Consider the following 17,512-nt stretch of genomic DNA (forward strand, 5'->3'; position numbering starts at 1 on the left):
GTCAAATAGACGGGGGTTTTACCAAGTGAAGAACCGCTTTAACAGCTCGACAGTGCAAGTACTAGAAAGGAAGATATAGCATGCATGTATCAAGTATGGCAACTATGGCTTCATAAACAAAATAATGCCTAAAACTGTTAGGCAAAGGTATAGAGACACCTGAATAAATGAAAAATGGTGGTTGGGAACGCCATCCTATGTGGGCATGTTACTAAGGGGAATCCGGCAAGTTTGTGAGGGGCGGTGTCCAACATAGCAGCCAATTTGAAGTCCGCCATCTTGGAGCCAAGTCAATATTTTCAAATGGGAAGGGGTGCATGTGACATGTGTATCCAAGAGAGAATTTGGTGAGGAATCCAAATCTGTGCTTAAATTTCATATAAATTTATTCCTGCCAAAGTTATTTTTTTGTGACATGGAACACAATGCTGATCCACTACTGGATATGCTTGATGTGCTCCATGTTGTTTCAAATTATCAAAGCTATCCTCTCCTCCCATTCATGATGCACTGAGAGCAACATCTCAGCAGAAATATTTGCAGAGGCATCTAGGATCTACTGTTGCATATGCGCCACACTCTTGACTTTCGCTGCGCAAACCATGGACTTGACCTTACCCAACAGTAGAAGTCTAAGAGGGTGAGATCCAGAGAGCGCGGGAGCCACTGCACCTGGCCACGACACCCAATCCACTTCCCAAAGGGGAGGTGGAAGAGGTGCCAATACAACTGCCCATTTTGCAAATTCCACACAGCAAATCAGAATTGTCCTAATTGAGATGATACAGAAACTGGAGATCCTGTGATAGACTCCGGGTGCTACCGTGTAGGCTCTTGCAGAAGAATGCTAGGAAGGCCATTGTTGTTAGCCTGGTCTGTGGCAGTTTTATTACATCCGCTTTTTGGCAGGCCCAACACAAAATTTGGCAAGCAATTTGCCAACTGTGCCATTGCGGATGGGTGTTCTGTTAGAACGTCAACTGTTCAAATCTGCTGCAACGACTCAAGTACTTTGCTCCCCGACGATCAGTACAATCTCAGTCCTCTCCTCGGGTGTTAATCTTGATAACACGCAGGGGGTGATAATAACTTTGGCAAGAATAAAGATATGTCACATTTAAGCAAATATTCCGATTCCTCATCAAATTCTCTATTAGATTCATGTGTCACATGCACCTCCTCCCATTTGAAAATATCTACTTTGCCCCATGATGGAGTTTTTCAAAATAGTCGCCGTGCTGGACACCGCCCCTCAAAGACTTTCACCCTTCCACTTAGCAAGATGCCACACACAGGATGGCATCCCCCACAGTTTTCCCTTTATTCAGGTGTCTCCATACCTTTGCACCACCTTGTATTTACCTTGATACAGTGAAACCTCCAAAGTTGCACTCAGGTGCATCTGGAGGGGTAGTCGCCTCAAAGACGATGGCCACTAGGTGTAGTATATTACAAAACTGAAATCTGCCACAGGAAGTCTGATCTGGATAGAGGGTAGGCTTTTGGATTGGTTTTACTGTATAAAACAATCATTAAATCAGCCAAAAATGCACTTTATTTTATTTTTTTAATAAAAAGTACTACTTATGCTTAAAACACGGATAAAGTTCTTGACAGTAATTCATCAAATACAAATTAAACTGTATATGTATCGAAAACCACAAACTGTAGAATAATATCAATATAATAGGATTCGGCTTTACCGAGAAAGCTGTTGAGTGCGTGTCTGGTGACCTTTACTTAGTGCTGTACTTCTGTCTACCACCAACAACATAGTAGATGCCGAGTCCTAGTTATACAAGCTATGACAAGTGCATCTGAAATAGAACAAATTACTTAAACTGCACAATCAATTTCTTTCACACGTCTCACATAAGTGACATATGCTTCTCTGATAATAAACAAGCTTTCCCTACTTATGTCTGCCTCGTGTTCAAAGGCTACTGTGCAGACATGAGCCTACGCACAGCTTCAATCGAGAACACGTAAAATGTCATCATGTTCCTTTGGTAAAGGTTGTGCTGAAATGATACTGGTAGATTGTCACCCATCTTTGCATTCATGTCAGCTATTCTTCCCTGGCATCTGCCACCTTTCTAGTCTGGGAAAAGTTGGGTGGATAACAAAATTAGCCGCTTGCAGGAGATTCCACTGTATGACCCTCAGAAGCCATGGAACCGCATACCTGCAAGTGCAGGACTGTCTACCTTTCCGCATGCTCTTCTTTCTAGAGCCAGTCCCAGAGAAGCCCAGAGGGGTCCTGACCTTAACATCTCTTTTGGCTACATCCAGCCAGGAGTTCTAGACCACTGTGCATACAGATACCAACCTGGGGGTGTTGAGGGACCCTGTAGAAAAACCCCATCCTGAGTCCAACGAGCAGAGGTTCTTCTGGGGTCAAAGGGAGGTTATATCAAGAAGCCATGTAAACCACAGCAGAAGTAGCTGAAGGAGAAGCAGCTGCTGGTGCCCTACCAGTTTACGGAAAAGTTGCTAAGGATCGCCCATGAGATCCCACTGGCCAAACACTTAGGGCTTGGTAAAATTAAAGTTTGGCTTATAATGGGTCTAGATGTAGCCAAAAACTGTCCATCATGTGTGATGTGCAAAAGGATGGGGAAATCAGGGTCTGGTCAAAGGCTCCCTTAGTTCCTTTGCCAATAATTGAGGAACCTTTCCAGATGATTAGTGAGGATCTGATCGAGCCTCTTGGCATTCCTATTAGCTCTGGGAAACACTACATCCTGACTGTAGTTGACTATGTCACACGGGACCCTGAGGCCGTGGCCCTGTCTTCGAAGCAGGCCAAGAAGATGACTGACACCTCTGTGCCATATTTTCCTACATAGGATTTCCCAGGAAAATGCTTACCAATCAGGAACCCCAGTTTATGTCCAGCCTAATGCAGTGCCTCTGTAAGAAAAGACAATATGCAATATCTGGTAGCCAGCCTCAAAACTAATCGTCTGTGTAAACAGTTCAATGGCACCTTGAAGCAGATGCTTAAGATGTTGGTCGAGTCCCACAGACATGACTGGGAATGGTACCTCACTCGCCTTTTATTTGTGTACCAAGAGGTACCAAGGCCTCATTCTCCCTCTTTAATTTCCTATACAAAAGGCGGGTGTGGGGACCCATGGCTCTGGTAAGAGAATTCTGGAAAGGAGAACTGGTTACCTCTGAAGTGTCAGTCATCGACTAGGTCATGCAGCTCCAGGACAAGATGCAGACATTGACAAACCTAGTGCGCGAGAATATGGAGCATGCCCAAGCCAGTCCGAAGCAGTGGTATAACCAGAATGCAAGAGAAAGGGCTTATGAGATGGGTCAGAAGGTGTGTGCCCTTGTTCCACTGACCTAAAACAATCTTTAGGCTGCTTGGGAAGGCCCATACGTTGCTTGCTCATTTCTTATTCATTATAGGCAAGTTCTAGACTGGACTGAGGAGAGTAATTGGATCTTGTATATCTCGACTTTTTCAAAGCGTTTGATACTGTGCCACATAAAGGGTTGGTACATGGGCAGGGATAACATTACACACTAAATGGGAAACCACTGGGCAAAACTGACATGGAAAAAGACTTAAGGATTTTAGTTAACCATAAACTTAACTGTCAGTGTCAAGCAGCTGCTGCCAAGGCAGATAGGATTATGGGGTACATCAAAAGTAGTATAGGGGCACATGATGAGAATATGGTTCTTCCTCTTTACAAATCACCAATTAGACCACACATGGAATAGTGCGTACAGTTTTGGGTACCGGTACTCAAGAAGGGTATAGCAGAGCTTGAGCGGGTATAAAGGCGAGCAACTAAAGTAATAAATGCAATGGGCAGACTATAATACAATTAATCTGTTAAAGCTAATTTCTAGGTGTCCCTGTGGATTTTTCAGCAAGAATTCATCTTTTACAACAGCTTCATGGAATACTGTACAATATTGATGAGCTGATTATAAAAAGCTATATCCAAGTTTTCATATACTCTCAGAAATGGACCCCTCCATCGTTAGAGAGATTACAACGAATTGCAAATTACACATGGTCAGGAAAAAGCAATCCTTTTAGATCTAAGGATCCTGAAAAGGCTGCAATCTTCTGTAACTTGTTACATGATATTGGAGGGGACATTTTTCTTCCAAAAGTGCATTTCCTCAAATCCCTATGTAGTTGAAGCTTTCACAAGTTCTGCAAATAAATCTTATGTACTAAGTCAACAAACTTATTCCAACCGCACACTAATTATAAAACCATTTAATAATTAAAGAGGGTCAATGTCATTCCAACATGTGGTTCAGTAAGGGAAGAGTATTTTATGCCTTCATTTTCTTTACCACAGCTTATAACAAGAGTCCTAATGATCCTAGCGAGCCATTCATAACTATCATAGAGGATGCTAGGACTATCTTGTCATGAAGTGAAAGGAAAATGCCAAGGAATTTTCCTTTGTATTATTCAAGAAGTATTAGAGAATCCGACCACAGAACTTGCAAGGCAGAACCCTATGAGTTTGGTCAGCTGCCTAGAAACCAGACATATTGGTAATGTGGTTTCTTCACAGGTCTGCAGGTTACATACAGTAGAAATGTTAGTAGTATAAAGGGTCCCTAGCACGGTCGTCTTACCACATGAATAAGATATTCCCTACACGTCTTATTAGTTGGGGTTCATCCACCAGGATTCCCAACGTCCCGCCTGACTATGTGGCTGGGGTTCATCTACTAGCATTTCCAATTACCCACTTGACTATGTGGTTGTTCTTCATCCTCTAGCATTCCAAACGACCCACCTGACTACATGGTTAGGGATTCATCCACTAGCATTCCCAACGACCCGCCTGACTACGTGGTTGGGATTCATCCACTAGCATTCCCAACGACCCGCCTGACTACGTGGTTGGGATTCATCCACTAGCATTCCCAATGACTTTCCTGACTACATAGTTGGGGTTCATCTACTAGCATTCCCAGCAACCTGCCTGACTACGAGGTTGTTATTCATCCTCTAGCATTCCCAACGACCCGCCTGACTGCATGGTTGACGTTCATCCACTAGTATTCCCAACGACCTACATGGTTGGGGTTCATCGACTAGCATTCCCACTGACCTGCCAGACTACATGGTTAGGGGTTCATCCACTAGCATTCCCAACGACCCGCCTGACTACATGGTTGGGATTTCATCCACTAGCATTCCCAATGACTTTCCTGACTACATAGTTGGGGTTCATCTACTAGCATTTCCAACAACCTGCCTGACTATGAGATTGTTATTCATTCTCTAGCATTCCCAATGACCCGCCAGACTACATGGTTGGGGTTTATCCACTAGCATTCCCAACGACCCACCCGACTACATGGTTGGGGTTCATCCACTAGCATTCCCAACGACCCGCCTGACTACATGGTTGGGGTTCATCCACTAGCATTCCCAACGACCCACCCAACTACATGGTTGGGGTTTATCCACTAGCATGCCCAACGACCCGCCTGACTACATGGTTGGGGTTCATCCACTAGCATTCCCAACGACCAGCCTGACTACATGGTTGGGGTTCATCCACTAGCATTCCCAACGACCCACCCGACTACATGGTTGGGGTTCATCCACTAGCATTCCCAATGACCCGCCTGACTACATAGTTGGGGTTCATCTACTAGCATTCCCAACAACCTGCCTGACTACATGGTTGGGGTTCATCCACTTGCATTCCCAAGGACCCGCCTGATTACATGGTTGGGGTTCATCCACTTGCATTCCCAAGGACCCGCCTGATTACATGGTTGGGGTTCATCCACTAGCATTCCCAACGACCCGCCTGACTACATGGTTGGGTTTCATCCACTAGCATTCCCAACGACCTGCCTGACTACGATCACACTCACACTTTCCCTATATGAAGTGAATAAATTCTATCAGCGTTAGGCAGTCTTCACACGTAAATGCTGTGGAATTTTTGCAGAGATTGTGCTGAGGAAATTCTACAGCATTTACAGCACAAGCCGTGAGGAAGGGATTGCAAAAATCTCCTTCACATGCTGCGGACATTTTCTGCAATCACTTCACAACGTTTTTCAAAAACATTGCTTATTCAAAATTCACAGAATGCCAGTTTATGCTGCTGATCTCTACCCTTAAAATTCATGGCCGATCCTCTATAAAAACTGCTGCAAAATCTACACAATTTAGGTGCCACTGCGGATCTCCAGTATATTTGCTGTGGATTTTCTGCTATAAAAAAGCCCACTGCGGATACGCCGTGTGTGAAAACGCTCTAAGGAAGCATTAAAATACCGTAACTGCCGCTGAAAACAGCACTGCGGCGGAACCCCCGAACAGAAATAAACGCAACCATTCACTTGCACAAGTGAAATGGACACCACTACGATGCCCGTATTACAAGGGTTCCATTGGTTTTCCATTATATTTGGAGTATAGAATGTTGTAGTCAACTACTACTCTATACTTCAAACATAGCAGAAACCAACGGATGCATCGTCAATCAGATACCATTACTTATGTAAGTAAATAGTTGTGTTCTCTTCTGTTCAGGTGGTTCTGTCACAGCGCTGTTCTCAGAACCCCTGAGATAAGCCCACAATTGATTAAAGGAAGTTGATGCTTATCCATGACTCTACAGAGGGTCTATGTCAGGCCGAATGCACACGGTGACGCACAGATTCTGTATGGGGGATCCCGAACGGAATCTGCCCCTGCCCGCGGCTGGCGACTCTGCATACCTGTCCATCCCTTTTTTTTCTCTACTGAGGATGGTTCGTACGATGCGCCGTTCGACATGCGCAGTAAAGAATTTTTTTTTCAATGGAAGCCGCCCATGCAGAAACCGCAGGAAAATGGAGCATTCTGCGATTTTTCATCCGCCGGCAGAAACCGCAATTGGTTTCCGCTCGTGTGCATGAAGAAACATTTTTCCACAGCTTGCTATGGAGGGTTATTGCTGTGGAACCCGGAGGCGGATGCAAGTCTATACATCACTGTGCTCAGCATTTCCTCCACCATATGGCGGCATCCATGACCCGGCTTACGATGAAGTTAAACTTTTTGCATCGCACTGTGCGTATTAGATACATGCATTTTTAGCGTATTGAGTAGACAGAAGCGCACAGTTTAGGCTGAGCACAGCCTATCGTTGTTTCTCCATTTAACCCCTAAAATAACCAGGGAACATGCACCCAGTAATTAGTCCAGATGTCATTAAGAAAAGGGTGGTAATTTGGAAAATGCCTTGGCTTATATTGTTTCTACTTAGTCTAATAAACCTTGGCAGTTGTCATAAGCACCCCACCGGTCAATCTTATAATCTTTATCTCCTTCATATGTTAGCGTGTGCGCAAAAGAATCTCTTAATGTGTGCGGACTACCGGCAAGCAACTGCTGTGGCAGCTGCTACGGACTGCGGAAAGGAGTAGGCTTTAAAGGAGACTCAGCGTGATTGTGTTTAGTCTACACTAGTGATCTGCAGCCTATAACTTTCCAGCTGTTGCCCTACAAATCCGAAAGCAAACTGGGAGTTGTAGTTCCAAAGCAGCTGCCAACCGTCGGCCTGGATGCAGGGAACAGCCATACTAAAAAAAAGAGCAGTCACATGTGCAGGAAGAGTAGAGTTGCGAATGGAACAAGTGCGGTCAACGTAGGGGTTCCTTTTGTCCTTGCGTCCTGGTAAGCGGAGCCGCACTCAACGCTCTACGGCTTGCGGTGTTTTTGTAAGCTTGGCTTTGTAGTGGCGAGGGACGAATGAAAACTAATTGCTTAGTATGGGATGCACATTTCAGCAGTTCGCCCAGCAGAAATATTGAAGAAGTCACGTAAATAGTCGTTTTCAGAGGGTGGCCTAGAGCCAGTCAGGATCCCACAGCGTTTCAAGCATTCTGTCATACATTAAAAAAAAAGCCTGTTCAAAGGCCCTCAAAGTCTGCCAACCGAAAAACAAAACTGCTCATTATGGTCAGGACCTCAAACAGAATAAAGCGCTAGACTTACATTCAGCATCAGCATGGAGTAGGAAGCACAGAAGCACCAGCACTGGCCTGGCAAAGTTCATCATCTGACAGCTTGGCACCTGCATGCTTAGGAAGGCTTGATTTCACCAGCTTTCAAAGCCAACGGGTATCTACCCGCTTCTAATGTTTCAGTGCAGTATATTCACAGCCTGCAGAGACAGAAAAAACAGAAAGCACAGATAAGACGAGGATCCGTTCGGCATATGAACATTACCGTCTGATGCCCATCATGCGCCACAAAACTAAACTATTCCCATTTCTGCATTCTACTAACTGAAGCACATTACACACTTTGTGTTTTTGCCAGTACTCGGTGCCAAGAAGCAGCTTGGCAGAGCTGGTGATGTATTTCCCCATATTAGAGCAAAGTAAACCTAATCCCAGATGGTTTCCTCCCCTGGTCAGATCATCACCCGAATAATTTATCTTCATAATTAGCTGTCGTTTTAGGAACGGTAATGCCAGGTTAATGTATTACACATGTTTTGGGGCATGCAACAGTCAATACAGGTTTAGAAAGCAGTTATCAGTAAAAAGCTTGGGTTTACAAGGCGAAGACATGATGTACTACAGGGTAAGCAACCATGAAGGACACGTAGGAGGGGATCGGTGGACTGGTGATGGGCGTTGCCTTCTTACCTGGCACCAAGGAGGGTTTCAACTAACTTCACTATTATCCATAAGGCCATATATAGATAAGTTGTATGCCCAAGAATTTCGGATGTAACTCACATCAGACAGCACATGGGCAACAGTCTGCCTGATAAGGACGGACCCGCAGAACGCATGTACTACTCTCATCAGGGAAAGTTTCACAAAGGTCATCGCCCCCACGTGAAAGAACGTTGATGTGCATAGCCTAATTGATTAGAATGGGTGTTCATGGAATATATAAACAGCTCACAGCCCTGAATGGTCTAATATTATGTTAAAGGGGTTGTCCCGCGGCAGCAAGTGGGTCTATACACTTCTGTATGGCCATAATAATGCACTTTGTAATGTACATTGTGCATTAATTATGAGCCATACAGAAGTTATAAAAAGTTTTATACTTACCTGCTCCGTTGCTGGCGTCCTCGTCTCCATGGTGCCGACTAATTTTCGCCCTCCGATGGCCAAATTAGCCGCGCTTGCGCAGTCCGGGTCTTCTGCAGTCTTCTATGGGGCCGCTCGTGTAGAATGCCGGCTCCGTGTAGCTCCGCCCCGTCACGTGCCGATTCCAGCCAATCAGGAGGCTGGAATCGGCAATGGACCGCACAGAAGCCCTGCGATCCACGGAGACAGAGGATCCCGGCGGCCATCTTCAGCAGGTAAGTATGAAGACGCCGGACCGCCGGGATTCAGGTAAGCGCTGTGCGGGTTGTTTTTTTAACCCCTGCATCGGGGTTGTCTCGCGCCGAACCGGGGGGGGGGGGGGGGGTGTTAAAAAAAAAAAACCCGTTTCGGCACGGGACAACCCCTTTAAGGCTCCATTCAGACAGCCATAGTTGGTCAGCATTTCTGTATCAGTATTTGTAAGCCAAAACCAAGAGAGTGAAAGTGAGCCGATCGGCCGTGGGGATTCCCCATTTCCTGGGGAATACCCAACGCACGTGTGAAACCAAAAACTTACATATCTCACTATTTTCCCCATAAAATAATGCAGAAAATTATCTATCAGAGGTGAATCACAGAGTGACCTTTATGAGAGTTCAAGTTTTAACCAACGGTGTGCTAAATATTCCAAACTGCAATTTGGAAAAAATGAGATGAACCACATTGGTTTTCTGTAAAGAATACTTGGCAGCCATGGGGGCATCACCCCGGTGTTACCCTGATTGACTGTACAAATAGGACTACAGAGGGAACATAAAATCCACGTTTTTACATGTAGATTCGCCATGAATGTTGCAGCAGATTCACCATAGATTTTATCCCAGTCAATGAAAGGGCTGAAATCCTCTACGAAAATCTGCGGCACAAATTGTCGTTCTGCAAATTTTTAAATACGTGTGAATATACACTTAAAGTGCCTCTGTCATGTAGCTGATAAATGCCAGTATAGAAAACCCAAGAGGAGCAAAACCAGCCGACAAAGAGTGCAGTCTTCCACTTTCATGTACTGAGCTAATTTCTGCAGGAAGCAGACAGCACCGTTCTTACTGCAGTGGTCAGGCTTGGTATTGCAGACCAAGCTCCCATCCATTTCAATGGGAATTTGGCCTGCAATATGAAGCCTTGTCACTGCAGTAGGAAAGGCGCTGTATGCTTCTTGCACAAGTGTATGAGCCCAGCAAACAGTGGATCTGTGGGTCCTGTCTGTTGATGGGCCATCAATGGTTTACAACCGGACAACCCCTTACTGTACAGGAAATTTTATGCTGCTGAGACCTGAAGTTGGCCGTCTTTGAATTCTATAAAGCCAAAGCTGAGTTCAAACACTCTAAACAGATCATATACATAGTTCCTTTAGGTAACACAGACGTTCTATTCCAGCAGCACATATGGCTTCTCCTTTTCTCTGGATAGTATGTACGATGCCCCTAACATGAATGAAAGCCACAGAAATCATAGTAGGCCATGCGCTGAGGGCACCAGCTCACTCTTATCATCATAACCATCTTCATGCCAGCATTTCAAATAGCAGCAACATCCATAAGACATCAGTCCTGTCGGACTCAATTTGTGTCTGTGCAAGCGTATCCGAGCCAACTGCTACATAATGACTTTGATGCTATCACAGAGATGGAGATATATAGAATGTGCTCTTGGGGGGAGGAAAGGTTGCTTTGTTTTCTTGTGCCATTCAACACTTACATCGCAGGCCTGAGCCATAGAAATAAAAGGATTTAGACTCGCACTTCAGAAACTGGGGAAATAATAATTCCATGATCAGACAGGTCTTAAAAGTCAGATCAGAATCGCTTTACTCTTTTATGCCTATCTGAAAAGTGAAAAAATAGAAAACAATGCTACAAAAGCTAATAAAAATAGAAGTATATTGAGTAAAAAAATGTTAGAATTGGTGCTGTCCTCCTCCTGACTAGTGTATATACGCACTATATATATATATATATATATATATATATATATATACACACACACACATATACATACAGACATATATACACACACAGACAAAATATATATATATAATATTTTACTTTTTCCCTTCATTATTAGACCAGGTGCTGCAGGGGTTGTTACGTAGAGGGCTGGTAGAGCATAAATGGCAAATGTGGGGGAAACCCTCCATAAGCCACAGCAAAGGGACAGTGTGGGAAAAGCAGTGATTTAAAAAAAAAAAAATCTCTACTGCCCTCGGCTCCCGGTGTAGACCATCCACAGTACAGCAAAAACACGCCGTCTGGGCACAGGGTCGTATTCCGCTGTGGAATTCTGCATATGGAATCCGCCCCGCCAGTGTGCATGCGGCCCTATACTGAGGAAATCCTGAAGCCCGGTTGGGGTGCGTTGTGGACTGCAGTTGGGAAACACTGTCATAGGTAATCAAAGACGAAGGGTGCTTTTACATGGGATGCTCTGTTGGGCAGCAGATACCCAACACGTCATCCCAATGATAATCATTCCTATGGTTTTACACAGGAAAGAGCATTGCGAGTGAATGGAGGTGGAGCAGCTGGGGATCGTTCTGGCCCACCCGTCCCCATTCATAGACAGTCATTCATTAGTGACCGGCTGCCTGTTTGCATGGAACGATACGTCAGTCAGTCGCTGCATGCATTCACTCTGAATGATATCGCTGGATCGCAGGAATCTAAACGATAACCGTTCCGTGTAAAAGCACCTTCATTCTTGGAAGTTGCTATTTCAACTTCACACTCATTTAAGGTCATCAAGCTTGTTGGGTGATTTGAAGAGTAGGTGTGCCATGTATAAATACCTAGGTTTCATCGGATATGGCCAACCACATCCCAGAGCAAGGATTAAAAACTACACACCACACAAAATCTCTACAATTCAATCTAACGGTATGTTGTAAAAGAGGGCATCAACATCACAAACCTGTGGTCCAACAGGGGCAGCATGCAAAGGTTCCCTTAACTCTTTATGAAGGGTCTTCATGATAAGAGGAAGATCTGCCTTGGTCTAAAACAGCTTGGAGTCCGTGTACACCAACGCTATAAGAGTTGGCTCTCGGGCAGCCTGGCAGACACATTGTTGGCGTAATCAAACGAGAAATCGGGCAGTCGGTCCCATTCTCTGTATAAGTAGATGAGAAGGACTGAACGGTCGGTATTTAAACCAAAACAATTCGTGAACGAGCCAACGATGATTCTTATGCCTACAGAACACAAAGAAACGGGAATGATTTGTCACTCACCGTTCGATCATTGGCTGCGATCATTCCATGTAAAAAGCTCTCCACGCTATATTTCACTTTCCCGAGACACAAATGCTATACTGCTGCTTTCTTAGCATAGATGCAATCCCAAACCCCACTTGAAGCCTCAGAAGTGATCAAGTTCTCAGCTTACAGTCACCGGACTCTGAGACATCCTGGCTGAACCATTAGAATGGCTCTGCTCCCTTACCAGATGTGCCATAAATTCACAGCATGTGTATCCAGACTTTGACCTTCCTCTATATTACAGAATGTGTAATGGAAAGGACTTACACCGTTATAATGTATAAAATATAAGCCCTGCCTATCATTAATGGGAATCTGTTTATCTGCAGCTGTTTTATTCCAGATTTTAAACTTTAGATAAGACTTTATTTAAACTTAAGGGCTTTGTGTGCTAATAATGGACAACGCTCTAATTAATAAATAGCTTAAGAAATTAATTATTACACAAATGTAAAGTACTAATATTTTTTTTAATCAAACGCTCCACTATCCCTATTTAGGTGATAAACATTGGGGACTCCAGTACAGCGTCCCACCATGCAGAATGGTTTCACATCTGGGGATTTTGGAGACTAGGTCTCATCATATCCATCTATGTGTAGAGCTCCCGCAGCACTTAACACATTAATGTCCATACATTCTGCCGGTAGTGACCATGTATGGGCTGAGTATGGCCCTCTGCATGCCCACAAGTCACATATCACAAACATTCACAGTGTAATATATATATATATATATATATATATATATATATTTTTTTTTTTTTTTTTGTTTTTTTTATTTTTTTTTTTTTTATTTTTAATTTAGTTTTTTTAATTCCCCACTCTGTTCAGAGCGGGGATGCGTAGCGAAACACGAACCATGCCACGAGATCCTAGTTCTTGCCTTTATCATGCGATCTTTGCGACAGACTAATCACACGATCCAGATGATAGGAGTATGAGAAAGACTCCTAACATTTAATGTTGGCCATACTGTGGTTTGAGTTCCCTCACTGGTACGGCAGGTACACAAATCCCCAACCACAAGCGTGGCTTTATCCTATGCCGTTCCTAATGAGATGCACAGAATTGGTATTTTTACCAATATTGGATGGTCATTTCAGTTCCTTTGTAGATTGATAGGATACTTCTGCAGAACGTAACGATATTGTATTATTCTTTAATCCATGTGATACATATGATAACATCACTATACTAACTGATCAAAAATCTAAATAAACCTCAAGAAAACTTAATGATTAGCAGCTAGATAGCTATAACGAGAGGGAGACTATTACTTTTCACATGGAAGCCTGATGAAGACAACACCTACCAATATGACCTATTATGGACATCATAAAGGTGCCTCCTCTATGACCCTTCTCTAGGAGTCAGGGTAGACCGCCCATCCGGTCTGGTTAATAGTGGCATAACGATCACTAAATGCTGTATTTGCCTGCCACAAAGAAGTTCACCTGCTGATAAGAGGCGATCACCGGGGGTTAGTTCAGGACTACCCTACGTGGTACACAAGTATTTATTTTATGTGTAATACGGAAGGATAGATATATTCCATTACAAATGCAAATATATGCGCAAGTATCAGCGCGGTACATGAAACTACTTAATGATCTGCGTACTACAATCTCAGAGTATGTATGCTCCGACACATTCAATGATAAATGTCATAAAAAGTTTGATACGTAAAGAACATTTGTGTAATTTAGATGAAAATTAAATTACACATTAACGTGCGTTTGCCCTGTATGTTTCCTTTAAAATGCTGCAATTGAGCAGAGATGGGACTACTACGACAATGGATTTCATGAAGGGATAGAACTGGCATGCAAATAATGAGACCAGTGAACACTAACGCACCAAATCAAGGTCTAGAAGAAGAACGGATTTAATGTGATCAGCAATAGTGGGCGCCAGTAACTTCATTCCATCTTTAATATGTCTTAGTTTTACTTTGTAAATTCAATATTCCTCCAAGTATTCCTTCAGGTAAGAATGATTTATGACATAGCATCTAGCTATTTAGCAAAACAGTCTCATAGGGATTGAAGTGTTTATTTTCCTAATTTTATGTATTTCCAGCATGATACAACATATCTCGCACCCGGATTCTAGAGCTGCCGCAAAGTCTGTATATTTCTCATTGTCATTGTAAAGTACTGTTTACTGTATCAGCAGTATTGTAGTGATTTCAGGCACTGGGTTGGAGGCTCAGGTGCAATAGTGGCAGGTCTGGAGAGAAGTCAAAGAAGAGTTAGGAGTCAACAGGAGGTCTCGGTTTGCAGTAGAGGTGGATGAGGCAAGTAGCGTAGTCGGAAGGGAAGCCAGAAGTCAGTAATGGGAGGGCTTGCAGAAATGGCAGAGGAACAGGCAAGTGGAGCTTGATCAAACGGTGCTGTGGAGCTGAATAATCACGCACAGAGGGAGTTGAAGGGCAAGGCTTTTATAGGAAGTGCAATCAAGACAGAGGTAGGGTTAGGACCAGGAGGCAGGAACTAGATAACTGGGATACGGAAACACGTCTGAGAGTCTTGCAAGTGAACTGTCGACAGGCTAGATAGCTCAGTAGTGAGAGCTACTGAATGGAGTGCAGGAGGTCCCTGGTTCAATGCCTGACAAGTATATCAACTACCATCTACTGTATGTTGCTCTCTTTATCTTTTTCATCTCTTTTTTGGCTGCCAAGTCTACCCTTATGGCCCTTTTCCACAGAATGATTATTTTTTATAAATTGTTCACATTTCCGCGCTCCTTCGGGAATTTGAACAATAATCATTTTTTGCAAATCCATGCAACGACTAAACAAAAGTTGTTCAGTCATTCCTTTTCTACATGCAGAAAACTGAACGACGTGACGTTCGGTGTAAACAGCAGTCATTTAATTTTGAACGACAGTCTGCTTACGGTGAATGAAGGTGGGTGGAGAAAGATCCCCAGCCTGTTCCACTTCCTTTTTGGCAGCACTGTGAGCGATGCCAATGATACTTGCTCCTGTGTGACGGAACAGAAGTTAGCATCACTGGTGCGAGTATCGAGCATTGTTTGCCCAGCAGCTCCGTCCCATGTAAATGGACCATTAGGGATATCAGCCAACATCATTTCTTCTTCGAGAAATTTCGAGTACAGTTTTCTGGCCGAACCCAACTTCAATTCTCACAGACCAGGCCAGTTGATGCTTGTAAATTTCTGTTAGCCTCATGCAGCCTACACAGCCACAACTGATACTTGCTGTGCAATTCACTGCAAATTACGACAGAACAACCATAAGGTGCTTGAAACAGCCCCAATTATAGTCTGACTTCACCCTCATAGGAGTCTATGCAGCATCATGCTTAAGCGTTCATACCTGTGACCAAAGTATGCCATTACCCTGCTGCTCACCTGTAAGCATGCAAAAACACCACAACCAGCAGTAACACAGATGCACAACAAATATATAGTGGGCATACCACATAAGGCTAACACTGCAAAACCTAACTTCACTTGGCATGGCCTGTCCCAGTTACTGCCCTGCAATAATTGCAGTTCAGTATGTGGCAAAGTCTTCACTTCAGAAACATACTTTGTAAGAGTGTCGTTTATAGATGCAGGCAGTTCATGGCAACCAGCCCCTTACAGGATAGACAGCAGAGCGTGCTACACAAACGGTCAAAAGGTTTAGAACACGTCAATTTTTCCAGTTATTTCTGACACCAACACTAAATAAGATGAAATGGTTCAATGATTAAACTGTATGTTAAATACATTAAATTACAATGAAATTGTAACCTGAAAAACGCAACAACAGTCTTTATTTATTATTTTAACAAAAATGCTATTTTCAGGCAACCCATTAAAGACAGCTGCTCTGCAGCACAGAAAGCAAATTTAGTTTGAAATTGGATGCAAACTCTTCCTATAGGTGTCTCAACTTTTGTAGATTACGTCCAAACCCTCTGATTCTATATAAGAAGTGTTGGATCAGACTGCATTACAAACACCCTCTAGGGCAGCATTTGGACAGTTTTGCTTTTCAGGACAGAGCACAGTGCTATCCTAGTGGCAAAAAAAAGACAAACCAAAGAAGAAGCAAAAGCCACCACAAGATCAGATGACAAGTTTTTGAGAGTCAACAGTTTGCGTAATCAGAGTCTCACAAAATCTTTCTGCACAGCTTAATGCAGGGGAAAAGAAAGTTTCCATTTCAACGGTGAAGAGAAGCCGTCTATCTACAGGTTTGACAGGTGAAGTATCACTAAGAAAACCACTGCTAAGATTGTAGAATGGAAGAAGGTCTTATGGAGTGATGAATCAAAATGTTGACATCTTTGGTACATTACGCAAGGTTTTGTACGCCATGAAGTAGGTGAAAGGATGGTTGCCGAGCGTGACACCAACTGTCAAAAATAGATGAAGCACAATGGTCTGAGGCTCTTTTGCTGGATCCAGAGGTGACTGGCACACATTTGCAGAAAGAACTACATCAACATTTTGATACACAATGCAATACCCTCTGGTGTACGCCTAGTTTGTCAGTCCTTCATATTACAGCTAGACAAACTAAAACATACTTCTAGGTTGTGTTAGAACTACTTAAGAAGACAAGAAGAAAGGCTTCAAAGAATGGAATGGCCTACCTACAAACATAATTATCTCTTCAAAATGGTCTATATGTACTAGATAGAAGCAAACATTGCAGACTATGTCCCTCCTTAGTTAGTTATCGCCAAAGATGACATTACAATGTTTAGCTTCTTACTACCAATCTTTTGGACCCAATGATGGTTATGTGTTCGATTTGGACATACATTTTCCAGAGTGTATCACAGATGGCTCCTTCCCTCATTTCTCCTTTTAACTTGCATGTTTGGCTGAGGCTGTAAATGGGTGTTAATCACCGGCATAACTATAGGGAATGCAGGGGATGTGGTTGTACCCGGCCCAGGAGCCTTAGGGGGCCCACAAGGCCTCTTTTCTCCATATAGGGAGCCCAGTGCTATGAATAAAGCATTCTAGTAGGAGGCCCTGTTACAGGTTTTGCATTGGGGCCCAGAAACTTCAAGTTACGCATCTGGTATCGTGTTTCCCCGAAAATAAGCCAGTGTCTTATATTAATTTTTGTTCAAAAAGGTTTAACTTTTTTACATGTATAGCTGCCTGGACA

The 17,512-nt window shown here is 43.5% G+C and overlaps 1 protein-coding gene across 8 annotated transcripts in view; it reads right to left on the reverse strand.

Moving 5' to 3' along the window:
- Positions 1-17,512, reverse strand: part of PTPRD (protein tyrosine phosphatase receptor type D) — a 348,154-nt gene that overhangs the window by 252,038 nt on the left and 78,604 nt on the right. For all 8 annotated transcript variants that reach the window (XM_066604263.1, XM_066604260.1, XM_066604264.1 and 5 more), the window contains exon 2: positions 8,000-8,168. In XM_066604263.1, the coding sequence (XP_066460360.1) occupies positions 8,000-8,084 (85 nt within the window). In that variant the 5' untranslated portion in view covers positions 8,085-8,168. The remainder of the gene's footprint in view (positions 1-7,999; positions 8,169-17,512) is intronic.

Source organism: Eleutherodactylus coqui, chromosome 5, assembly GCF_035609145.1.
Source record: "Eleutherodactylus coqui strain aEleCoq1 chromosome 5, aEleCoq1.hap1, whole genome shotgun sequence".
Taxonomy (NCBI): Eukaryota; Metazoa; Chordata; class Amphibia; order Anura; family Eleutherodactylidae; genus Eleutherodactylus; species Eleutherodactylus coqui.